This window comes from Micromys minutus, assembly GCF_963924665.1.
Source record: "Micromys minutus genome assembly, chromosome: X".
Lineage (NCBI taxonomy): Eukaryota > Metazoa > Chordata > Mammalia > Rodentia > Muridae > Micromys > Micromys minutus.
The window spans coordinates 5,585,287-5,598,166 of NC_137970.1; the positions used below are offsets into that span (position 1 = coordinate 5,585,287).

Genomic DNA, 12,880 nt, shown 5'->3' on the forward strand with positions numbered 1-12,880 from the left:
GTGCTTTCTATCTGCTGTAGCTTAATAAAAAGGAAATTATGCTAATTTTATTCAAACTTTTAAAAGTTAAAAGCTGTACCAGTGTTATTCTGCCCCTTTCTCCTTTTATTTATTCATTTCCAAAGAAAAGGTGTCTAATCATCTCAGAAAATTACACTTGTACAATCTTACCCACTTTGCTATTTTTATTTTCAAATAAATAGATTTTCCCAATCAAGTTTAGATAACAACAAGAAAGCCAGCCTTCTGAAATTGGTTTTTACAGAACTAGAGGTCTTGGTCCAGGAAAATTCTGACATCAGTTCATGATCTTGGTGCCCAAGAAGGACCAGAGTTTTTGGAGACAATGCTTTGGTGCTTAGTATGTAAGCAAGATGTTAGCATCAAAACAGCAGTGCATCAAGTAGTGCTTTTAACAGGCTAGAGAGGTCTACCTGTGGTTGAGCTCAGTGTCTAGAAGATGGATTTTTAGAAAAAAACAGAACCCAGTTTTTGGAAGAAATACTTGTGTGAAGATGCAGAGAGGAAAGATTTAGTGTCCAAGATTTATAGCTCTCACTAAAGAAAGAAACTACTTTATAGAAACAAAAGTGCCAAGCCCTGTTTGAAAAAAAGGCTTGGAAGGAAGAACAAGTGGCGGGAAACCCAAATAACAGACTGAGAAAAGATATGGTTGCAATTGGGAATACTGATACCAAATCCAATTTGTTCTCCAAACTCATTCTTCCCTGTTGTTCCACAAAATTCTCCAAGAATTTTGTACTATTTAGTGTGACTGTTTCTTTTCGATATCCATTAATGGGACAAGCATTTCCCTTTGCTGGGGGGCGGGGAGACATGGCCTCTGATAGCAAGGCCATCTGTTTCTCAGGCTCTTGGACACCCAGGTGCCACTAGATACTGTGGAAGATCTAAGAATGGAGTAGGGGCCCATGAGCTGGGTCTAGCCTGGGGCAAAGGGGAAGAGGAGGAATCTGACTGGTCGGGGGCCAGGGGTCCTTCTCTAGATGGTGATTGGCTGTAGACTTGAGCTTGGTGATGGCTGAGGCTGGGAAGAGAGAGAGACCTTCTACAGGAGATTAGATGGTAGCCCTGCAGACAAAGGGCTTCTCTACAGCTCCCCAAAGTGGGACAATCTATGTTTTTAAGATATTTACAGTTATGGAGGAAAGTGAATGAGTAAAACTGTACACCAACATCTCAGGGTGGGCCTGAAATTAAATCTTTTGCAAAAGGAGAGTCTGGGAAAAGAGGCAAAGCCTCCAGGCATTTAGGTTCCTCATTATAATGAAGATGTGTCTTGACACTACCTGAACTGGGTTGATATCCTCTACCTGTGGAGGGGCTTGGGGTATAGTCCTTACATGACTAATGGCACAAATGTATAGGGGGCTGCGGCTAGTGATGGACACCTGGTTTTGTAAGTAAAGTGAGAGTCCTACCATCCCTTAGGGTCACCAGGGTCTCAATCCTCATCTCAACCAGGATCCAGGATACCTTTCACAGCCCACGGCTCCAGATGTTTTGAGGAAAACCCACAGGCTGATCTCAAGGCTCACTAGTGCTCCTGAATGATCTGCAGAATTCCATCTAGGCACGTGCACTTGGGAACTGTGAGGGACCCTTTTCTTGGTAATATACAGGAAGAAGACTATGGTTTCTGGGGCTAGACAGATGGGATGCCAAGAGCCAGCTTTGCTTGTCAAAGGGTGACTTCCAGTCCCATGTTCCGCTCAAAGTCATGCTTTTATAAGACAGTGATGGAACTGAGGTGATGGCTCCATTGGCAAAGCATGCGCCATGCAAGCTAGAGGACCACAGATTGTTTCCCAGAACCTACATTTAAAAAGTGACACAACGGTCTGAAGAAATCTCTCAGCAGGTAAGAACACTGACTTCCAGAGTTCCTGAGCTTATGCCCCAAAACCACATGGTGTCTCACAGCCACTTGTAACGGGATCTGATGTCCTAGTCCATTGTGCCTCAAGAATATAGAAGTGTGTGTGTGTGTGTGTGTGTGTGAAATAAATCTTTTTTTTCTAATGTGAAACATGTAAAAACAAATGAAAATTGGCACTGGAGAGGCAGAGACAGGGAGGCTCTCTGTTGTGTACTGGTCACCTGACCACATGAATCAGCAACTCCAAGGCTAGTGAGACTGTCCCTGTGTCTAAAGGATTGAGCAGACAGGGCAGGAGAAGCCCCTGTGGATGTTGACCTTTGCCCTCCATGCCCATGTGCTCACACATGCATCCACTCACACAACCACAGGCCTAAGAAGATGAAGGCACTGTGACAAGTAGTTGACACAGTTTCTACCGTGGCTTAGTCTGGATCTGCGTTCAGGAAAAGGACAGCCTACTGTCCATACAGCAGAGGAAGCTGGCAGGCATCACCTCAAACTGGCTAGTGGCTGGAAGCAATACCACCTATTAATTATTCAGAACTGTGCTCCCATGTCTACTCACTAGGATAGTGCATAAAGCAGGTGCTGTACCCCATTACTGAGAGAAAGGAGAGAACTTAAGTCTGATAATTTCTATCTTTCACTGAAGCAGAACATGAGGGTGTCTTCTGAGAGGGCAAAGGGGAAGCAGGAGCAAGCTGGAGTACTAGCTGTACAGCAAGGGAGAGTTGGTGTTTCACTAACATGAGAACTCCTTGGGTGGCCTCATCCCTTCCCCCATGTTTCTCATTCACCACCACTCCTGCTGCTCTGTTTTCTGTCATAGCCTTCTCTGTCATTGGGTTCTCACACCAGGCAGAAGCATCTCAAAATTCCTGTCACCTGGACCTGGAGTGGGGCAACCCAAATAACTTGATTCTGAACCCAGAGCTGTAATCTCAATCAAAATGTCTGCCTGCAGAGAGAGCACAGAGCCATCTCAGTTTGGCCACATTCCATTGAGATCACAAGTCTTAGCAGGAGCTAGGAATTGTCTTAAGAACTCTCTGAGTTGATCTCTGTATCTCAAAAGAGCAGCTGTGTGGCTGGCTTCTCCAGCACATGTGCTTGAGCACCCAGCTCAACCTAGGCCATTTGGGAACTGTGACCCTGTCTTAGAGCTACCTCTCTGAAAGCCGACCTTCCCAAGGCTAGACCTCAATGGAACCACACACATCCATCACAGAGCATCCAAGAGCAGTCTATCCACACAGGACACCAGGACCAGAAACTCCTTGATTGATGTTTTATTGTTTCGAACGGGTCTTGGCTGATGCCCGGAAGTTCCTCTTCCTGCCTTAGCGTCTGTTGCGGTAGTTCTCCATCTCCTGGAAGTACTTTGCCCGCATAAGCGCAGCCTTCTCCTTATACGGCATTTTGTCCGCCTCTTCGGCCAGAGACCACATCCTTCCGGCAGCCCTTGCCACCTGCACCACGTTCCAGTCGGGGTTTTCTTGTTTCAGTTGGGCATAGTGGTCTTGGGAGAAAAGCAGGAATGCGGTTGGGGGTTTCCGGGGTGCCTTTGGGTCCCTAGTTCTTCTCTTCTTTATCTTCCCGGGAAAATTCTTCATTTCTTTCTTATACCGATCTTTATCAAGTTTCGCTAGGGCTTCATACTTGGCCTTTTCGCGCTTCGAGATGGATCTCCATTTTTCCGAACACATTCTAGAAAGTTCTTCAAAGCCAAGATAAGTCCTTGGGTGTTGCTTCTTGAATTTCTTTCTAAAATGCTGCATAAAGTGGATGTAGGAACTGACGTTCGCCTTGGGCCTTTGCTGTCCTTCTTTGCCCATGGTTAGACAACCTTGATTTCCTTTTCTTGATCTTCCGGTATCAGATAGCAAAGGCTTCTGCCTCCTCACCTAAGGAACAATCTGGGAGGTACTCTTCTTAAGGTGAAATGTTCTCAGTGTGTGTGCCTCAGCCAGGGCCCAGCCTTTTCAGTGCTGGTGACCTTTGTTGGGTCAAGAAAGGGAAACTATGATGTCATCCCTGAGCTGGCCAATGGCAGCAAAGCCCAGGCTTACAGGCAGCCCCTCCCCCCTCCCAGTAGTGGTTGCTTTCTCCAGGGACTTTTGCCTTTTAAGGAAACATGCAGGTTTATCTCAACCATATTAGAGTTAGTTCTGGCCCTGGGAACCTTTCCCTTTGGCTTGCTGTAGGTGTGGGCTTTGCTCAACCTCTGAGGTCTTTTATCCCTGTCCCCTGGTGGGTCAAAACAAGGGCTGCCTTTCTCCATGGTATTCTCAGGATTCTGCCTCCTTATTCTCCACACTCTAGAAAGAACCAAAGCCAGGTGGGGGAGGGGAGTCTTGGGAGCTGTCATGATAACATGTGAAGACTGTTTGCCTTGAGCCAGGGCAATGCCTGCTGCACAGAAGGGTTTGGTAGTAACCCTAAAAATAATAACTATGGCAGCTGGGACTTGGTTCCTCTCAGGACACAGTTGTCTAACTTAAAAACCAAGCACTTTGGTTCAGAGTCTGAATCCTTCCTTTCTCTGAGGAAATGAGAGAGAAAGAGGGAAGAGAATCTGAGCATGTTTTAGTTAAATTGGAAGTCTTGAAGATGTGAATTACTCGCTTTTCCAGCATCCCCTCCCCATCCTCAAAAGGATCCTCATTTCCTAGGGGTACTTTACAAAGCACTACAGCAGTTCAGGAGATTGGCTTCTTTGTGGTAAATCTTTATACCCTCCAGTTGTCATGCAGCAGTAGAGAGTACAGTAATGGACAACAGACCTGTCTCTGTGTTAGTGGCTTTACTGGAAACCCAGTGTGGGACTGTGTTGCTATATGCATAGGGCCAGAAAACATCTTCACATTGACATAAGGACTGATTTCAAGCTGAGCAGCCACAGGCAGGCAGGAGCCTTGGGTCTTGGGTGTCATCTAATTGATTGGAGCCACGATCCTGAAAACTTTTAGGGGAGGACTAGAGGTGACATTTTTGGTCTTAGCATATACAAGATGTTTTCTGGGGCTAAAGGTTCAGAGGTCATATTTTATATACATACATACATGAATATGTGCATGCCTGCATATATATATATATATATATATGTATACAAACATTTATACATATCCACACAATTACACACACCTTTATATACATACATACATGGATATCCATATCCATATCCATACACAAACACAAACACAAAGATATATATATATATATATATCAGAACTCCAAGTCAGGCTCCAACTTTTGGTTTGTGCTAAGGAAAGACATCTCCACCATACCCTACGTTCTCTTAAGCCTATGATTTTCCTGGAAAACATGTTTGCCCTAACAAGGGACATTGCTCTAGGTGACCTATAGGGTACCATGCCAGAAAACATAAATAACTACTTATATAAGAAAAGCTATGTTTATATAGGCAAGACTATAGACTTGCAAGGATGAGGTAAAATGCCTTGACCAGCCTGGCTGACTTGCATTACCTGCTCCTGAAATGAATCCCTTGTGCTGTTAGAGATCTACTGCTTACCCTTCCCTGGCTACTCTACGTGGAGAATAACCCAAGTCCATTTCATGTAACCAGCTAGGAGCCTCGGGAGATCAGAAATGGAAGAGGTGGGCTTTGTGCCATGTCTCCTGACTCCAGCCACTCAGAGGTCACCGGGAGTTGTCTCCTCCTGAGACCAGAGTTCTCTTCCCATGGTAAGGTTTCCTCTCTAAGCAACTGTCCTCACAGGTACGCAAACCACTGCCTTCCATATCTTCTCCTGTCTAGCCTGGAAACAAATCTGTTTTATTCTGCCCCATGTTCCCTATCACTTCCCTACATTCCAGGACCTTCCTGTACCTTCACCTCACCTTTCTAGATAATCTGTTTCTAGACAGTTTATTAAACACTACTCAAATTTTTCTGCTGGGACCTTGATCAAAGTACCATGTCAATAATCTTTCACCATATACACATCAACCACAAGCAGGAGGGTATTGAAATTCTAGAGATCCAGATTCCCATAGTCTCCAGAGATCCAGAATCACATTCAGCGGCAGTGCTGGCCAAAATAGTATGGACCCAGCCTCTTCGATCTACTGCCCTGAATTATAAGTTGTCCTCTAGGTAGGGGGATTGGACTAGCAGCCAGACAGTTAAGGCCTCAGGCTTCATGGCTGGCAGAATTTCTGTTGCATATTCTCAGCTCTGCCATTTGGTTCAAAAGGAACTACAGCCAATCCATAAATAAATGATGGTGGCTTTGCCAATAAAGCTTTATTTACACCAACAGGTTATAGGCTGTAGGTTTCAAATTAATTGGCTTTCAGTCTGGCTAGAAGTTCAGTTCTACTGAGATCTCATTATTGCAGTCTACAATAAAAAGTCACTGAATTTCATAGTTCATTACCATATGCACACATATATAATGTGTATTAGCCTCAGTTTCTGAGGATCATCAATCCATATAATCCTCATTGCAATGATATGGGGGGTGCTGTTTCCCTAACCATTCTAAGAAATTGGTCATGGAACCAGGTTTTGCTAAACTGCACCTATTATTAGTGTGACATGATATTATTTTTGTCATGTTCTATTTTGATGTTTGTTGGGTTAATGTTGGGGGTGGTGTCTGTTCAGCCACTGTGCTCTGGCAGGTCAGGGAGGCAGGATGCAAGACAGTTGACAGCATTTATGCCACACCATCACCAGGCAGGTACACATGTATGGGAAGCTGCAGGTCGTGGGAAGCACAGGCTTAGATGTGGTGACAGTAAGCTGGAGCTCACTTGGGGTCGTCAGGTTCCCAGGATATTGGAGACCCTGGCATCACTGCATTCAGCCAAAGACCCGAGAAAGGAGTAGGGTCTGGGCCAAGGCTATTGGGGACTTCGGCTTCTTCCTTGTGGGTCTTGTCTGTGGTGGGATGTAGGCTTCAGATTGGTGGTGGCCATAGCTGGGAACGCAGAGTGGCCTTCTAAGGAAGATTACATGATAGCTGTTTAGGTGAAGGACTTCTTTATAGTTCCTGACTATGGGTTCTGATGAAAAGAAATAGTCCGTGCTTTTAAGGCTTTTATTGTCATGGAGGAAAATGTATGAGTAAAACCGCACCCCACCTTCTCAAGTTGGACCTGTGATTAAATACCTTTTGCAGGGAGCAGTGTGTGGGAAGAGAGGCTAATTGGATAAGCCTCAGGTCTTTAGGTGACTCATTATAATGACCCTACATGACCTGTGTTGACATCCAGTACCTGTGGAGGGGCTTGAGGTGTTGTCCTTACATGACTAATGGCACAAATGTGTGGGGGGCTGTGGTTAGTCAAAGGGTTATGAACCTCCACTCTAGTTCCTCCTCCTCCTGCTTCTTCCACTCCTTCTTGTGGAAAACACACACAAACACACACACACACACACACACACACACACACAAGTTGTTTTTGTACACCATACAAAAACACATGAAACAAATATGGCCGAAGATTGTGCAGCACTGAGTATATGTATTTGCACACTGTGCTTTTGGTTTTCTGTTTGTTTTTGACTAGATGTTCTGTTTCTGATTTTTTTATGGTACTTTAGCTTATCAATAGCTGCTTTATTATAGGAAGAATAAATGATTTTTTATAATTTTTAATGATAAATTAATTTATTTTCAACACGTTGAACATATAATTCTTATTATATGTTATATTTATAATATAATTATATATACATGTAATTCTTACTATATATCTTATATTCTTATTTTTGACTTTTGAGAAAATATTTTTAATGGTCACAGTGGGGACAAGAAAAGCTTGGCCTATTATTCCATTAGCACTCTATGTTTTACAACTTATTTTGTAGAAACCTTATGTAATTTATTATTGTATATTAACATTGAATATACAGCTCATTTTGAAAAGAAGGCCTTATGTTACTGTACTATAATGGTAAATATGATGGAGTCCATGGAAATCCTTACTTCAAGATCAGCTTGCTTGCATAGCAAGATTTTCAGTTTAAAATAATCTCTATCAAGGTTCTATAAACACATACCTTTTGTTTTTTAAAACTTTATTTTAAAAAACAAAGATAAATGTACATATTTTAAGCATTTATGCATAAAAGTATGTGAATATATTTTTGTCAGTACTTGATTTTTTTAAAGGTTTGATAGAGTGCATTAAAACCTTACTAGGTACAATGAACATAAAGTACCTGTAAAATAATATGTAACCTGGAAATAGTCAAAGTTTTCTTGGTGTGTAAAGATTAAGCATACTGGTTTTTCATTTTCTTTCTTTTTTCCTTGAACTTCATATAGTTGGTGAGTTGTATCTGGGGTATTAAGAGCTTTCAGTGGTTAGTATCCAGTTATCAGTGACCGCTTATTATTTCTGTTCTTTTGTGACTGGCTTATCTCACTCAGACTGATATTCTTTAGATGCATCCATTTTCTTAAGAATTTCATAAAGTCATTATTTTTGTTAGCTGAGTAGTACTCCATTGTGTAAATATACCACAGTTTTGTTTTTTTTTTTTTTTCCCATTCATCTACTAAAGGACATCTGGCTTCTTTTCAGAATCTGGCTATTATAAATAGAAATGCTAAGAACACTGTGGTGTATGTGTCTTTGTTGTATATTGGAGTGTCTCTGGGGTATAGGCCCAGAAGTGGAATAACTGGGTCTTCAGGTAGTACTATGTCCAATTTTCTAAGGAATCACCAGACTGATTACCAGAGTAGTTGTACCAATTAACAACCCCACCAAGAGTGAAAAAGTGTTCCTCTTTCTCTGGATCCTCAACAGCATCTGCTATCATCTGAATTTTTTATTTTAGCCATTCTGACTGGTGTGAGGTGGAATCTCAGGGTTGCTTTGATTTGCATTTCCCTGATGGCTAATGATGTCAAGCACTCCCTTAGATGCTTCTCAGCCATTCAATATTCCTCAATTGAGAACTTTTTGTTTAGCACTGTAGCCCATTTTTTATCAGGGTTGTTGGATTCTCTGGTGTCTAACTTCTTGAGTTCTTTTTGTACTGTGGATATTAGGCCTCTATCAGATATGGGTTTGGTAAAGATCTTTTCCCAATCTGTTAGCTGCCATTTAGTTTTCTTGGCAGTGTCCTTACCCTTACAGAAACATTGCAATCTCATTAATTCCAATTTGTCGATATTTGATCTTAGAGCATGAGCCATTGGTGTTTTGCTCAGGAAATGTTCTCCTGGACCTATGTGTTCAAAGGTTTTCCCTACTTTCTCTTCTAATAAATTCAGTGTACCTTGTTTAATGTGGAGATCTTTGATCCACTTGCACTTGAGCTTTGTACAAGGAGATAAGAAAGAGTCTATTTTCATTCTTCGGCATGCTGAGTGCCAGTTGGACCAGCACCATTTGTTGAATAGGCTGTCCTTTTTCCATTGAATGTTTACAGCTCCTTTGTCAAAAATCAAGTAACCACATATGTGAGGGCTTATTTCTGGATCTTCTATTCTATTCCATTGATCCATGTGCCTATCTCTGTACCAGTACCATGCAGTTTCTATCACAATTGCCTTGTAATATGGTTTGAGGTCAGGGATAGTGATTCCCACACATGTTTTCTTGTTCTTGAGAATGGATTTTGCTATTCTAGGTCTTTTGTTATTCCAGATTAAATTGCACATTGCTCTTTCCAACTCTATGAACAATTGGGTTGGAATTTTGCTGGGGATTGCATTGAATCTGTAGATTGCTTTTGGTAAGATGGCCATTTGTACAATGTTGATCCTGCCCATCCATGAGCATGGGAAATCTTTTCATTTTCTGATACCTTCCTCTATTTCCTTCGTTAGAGATTTGAAGTTCTTTTCATACAGGTTCTTCACTTGCTTAGTTAGAGTGGCATCTAGGTATTTCATATTCTTTGTGACTATTGTGAAGGGTATCTTTTCCCTAATTTCTTTCTCCACCTGTTTGTCCTTTGAGTAGAGGAAGGTTACTGATTTCCTTGATTTAATTTTATGTCCAGACTTCCCTGAACTTGTATAGCAGCCAAATAAGTTCTCTGGTGGAATTTTTGGGGTCAATTAAATACTCTATCATGCCATCCTCAAACGGTGATGTTTTTACTTCTTTCCTTCCAATTTGTATCCTTTTGATTTCATTTTTCTGTCTAAATGCTCCAGCCAGGAACTCCAGTACTATGTTGAATAGGTAGGGGGGAAAGTGGGAAGCCTTGTCTAGCCCCTGATTTGAGTGGTATTGCTTCAAGTTTCCTACCGTTAAGTTTGATGTTGGCTGTTGGTTTGCTGCATATTGCTTTTATTATGTTTAGGTATGGGCCTTGGATTTCTGTTGTTTCCAAGACTTTTAACATGAAGGGGTGTTTAATTTTGTCAAATGCTTTCTCAGCATCTAGTGAGATGACCATGTGGGTTTTTGTTTTCTGTTAGTTTGTTTATATGGTGGATTACATTGATGGATTTCCATATATTAAACAATCCCTGAATCCCAGGAATGAAGCCTACTTGATCATGGTGAATGATCTTTTTAATGTGTTCTTGGATTCGGTTTGCAAGGATTTTGTTGAGTATTTTTTGCATCAATGTTCATGATTGAGATTGGTCTGAAGTTCTCTTTCCTTGTAGGATCTTTGTGTGGTTTAGGAATGAGGGTTATTGTGGCCTAAAATAATGAATTAGGTAGCATTCCATCTAACTCTATTTTGTCAAATAGTTTGGAGAATATTGGTATTAGGTCATCAAAAAATGTCTGATAGAATTCTTCACTGAACCCATCTGGACCTGGGCTTTTATTGGTTGGGACACTTTTTATGACTGCTTCTATTTCTTTAAATGTTATGGGATTATTTAGATGTTTGCCTGGTCCTGGTTTGACATTAGTATCTGGAATCTGTCTAGAAATTCATCCATTTCCTCCAGATTTTCCAGCTTTATTGAGTATAGACTTTTGTAGCAGGATCTGATGATTTCTTGAATTCCCTCAGTTTCAGTTATTATGTCTCCACTTTCCTTTCTGATTTTGTTAATGTAGATACTCTCTCTTTGCCCCCTAGTTAGTCTGGCTAAGGGTTTATCACTCTTGTTAATTTTCTCAAAGAACCAGCTCTTGGTTTTGTTGATTCTTTGGATGGTTCTTTTTGTTTCTATTTGGTCAATTTCTGCTCTCAGTTTGATTATTTCTTGCCATCTACTCCTCTTGGGTGTATCTTCTTCACATGTTGTGTTTTCATTTTCATTAAATTCTAGAAAATCCTTAATTTCTTTCTTTATTTCTTCTTTGACCATGCTATTGTTTAATAGAGCACTGTTTTGTTTCCATGTGTATATAGGATTTTTATTGTCTTTGTTGTTATTAAAAACCAGTCTTAGAACATGGTGATCTGATAGGAGACATGGGAGTATTTTAATCTTTTTATATCTACTGTGGCTTGTTTCGTGACCGATTATATGGTCAGTTTTGGAGAAGGTTCTACCAGGTTCTGAGAAGAAGGTGTATTCTTTTGTTTTAGGATGATATGTTCTGTAGATGTCTATTAATTCCAATTGTTTCATAACCTCTGCTAGTTTCACTGTGTCCTTTTTCAGTTTCTGTTTCCATGATCTGTCCATTGGTGAGAGTGGGGTGTTGAGGTCTCCCACTATTATTGTGTGGGGTGCTATGTATTTTTTGAACTTTAGTAGGGTTTCTTTTATGAATATGGGTGCTCTTGAATTTGGATTATATATGATAAGATTGGGAGTTCCTCCTGACATATTTGCTCTGTAATGAGTAAAAAGTGTCCTTCCTTATCTTTTTTGATGACCTTTAGTTGAAAATCTACTTTATTCGATATTAGGATGGCCACTCCGGCTTTCTTCTTGGGGCAGTTTGATTGGAATATTTTTTCCAACATTTTACTCTGAGATAGTGTCTATATTTGTCTCTGAGATGAGTTTCCCGTATACAGCAAAATGCTGGGTTTTTTTTTTTTTTTTTTTTTTTTTTTATGTATCCAGTCTGATAGCCTATATCTTTTTATTGGGTAATTGAGTCCATTTATTTTAACAGATATTATGGAACAGTGGTAGCTGTTTCCTGCTATTTTTGCTTTTCGAGGTAGAATTGTGCCTGTGTTTCTTTCTTCTTTTGGTTTTCTTGGTTCAGTATTTTCTTGTTTTTACTATGATTTAGTTTCTATCCTTTTACTGGGTTTTCCACCTATAATTTTTTGCAGTGCTGGGTTTGTGGTCAGATATTGTGTAAATTTAGTTTGTCTTGGAACATCTTGTTCTCTCCATCTATGGTGATTAAGATTTCTGCTGGGTATAGAAGCTTGGGCTGACACTTGTATTCTCATTGGGTCTGCATGATGTCTGTCCAGAATCTTTTAGCTTTCATAGTCTCTGTTGAGAAATCAGGTGTGATTCTGATTGGGCTTTCTTTATATGTTACATGAGCTTTTTCCCTTACGGCTTTTAGTATTCTTTCTTTGCTTCGGGCACTTGGCATTTTGACTATTATGTTTCGGGAGAAATTTTGTTTCCGGTTCATTCTATTTGGAGTTCTTTTATGCTCATGGTCATCTTATCCTTAAAGGTAGAAAAGTTTTCTTCTACTTTTTTGCTGAAGATATTTACTCTGCCTCTTAGTGGATATTCCTCGCCTTCTTCTGTTCCTATTATCCTTAGATTAGGTCTTCTCATTGTGTTCTGGATCTCCTCGACATTTTCGGTTAGGAGATTTTTGCTTTTACATCTTCTCTGACTATTTTTTTTAATGTTTTCAATGTTGTCTTCAACCCTCCAGATTCTCTCTTCCATCTGTTGTGGTCTGTTGGAGATGCTTGCATCTGTGATTCCAAATTTCCTTTTTAGGTTTTCTACCTCTAGGGTTGTCTCTTTTAGTGTTTTCTTTATTGTTTCCATTTCCATTTTAAATTCCTTCTTCAATTCCTTCATCTCTTTGGTTCTGTTTTCCGCTTGTTCTTTTATTTCTTTGAGTGTTTTTCAT

The 12,880-nt window shown here is 40.7% G+C and overlaps 1 protein-coding gene across 1 annotated transcript; it reads right to left on the bottom strand.

Moving 5' to 3' along the window:
• Positions 1–3,243: 3,243 nt before the first annotated feature.
• On the bottom strand, positions 3,244–3,738 carry LOC308414441 (high mobility group protein B4-like; the record flags this gene model as incomplete). The annotated part of the gene is made up of 1 exon (XM_080909661.1): positions 3,244–3,738. One exon carries the CDS (start codon positions 3,736–3,738, stop codon positions 3,244–3,246), a length of 495 nt encoding a protein of 164 aa, XP_080765787.1.
• Between the last annotated feature and the right edge of the window lie 9,142 nt (positions 3,739–12,880).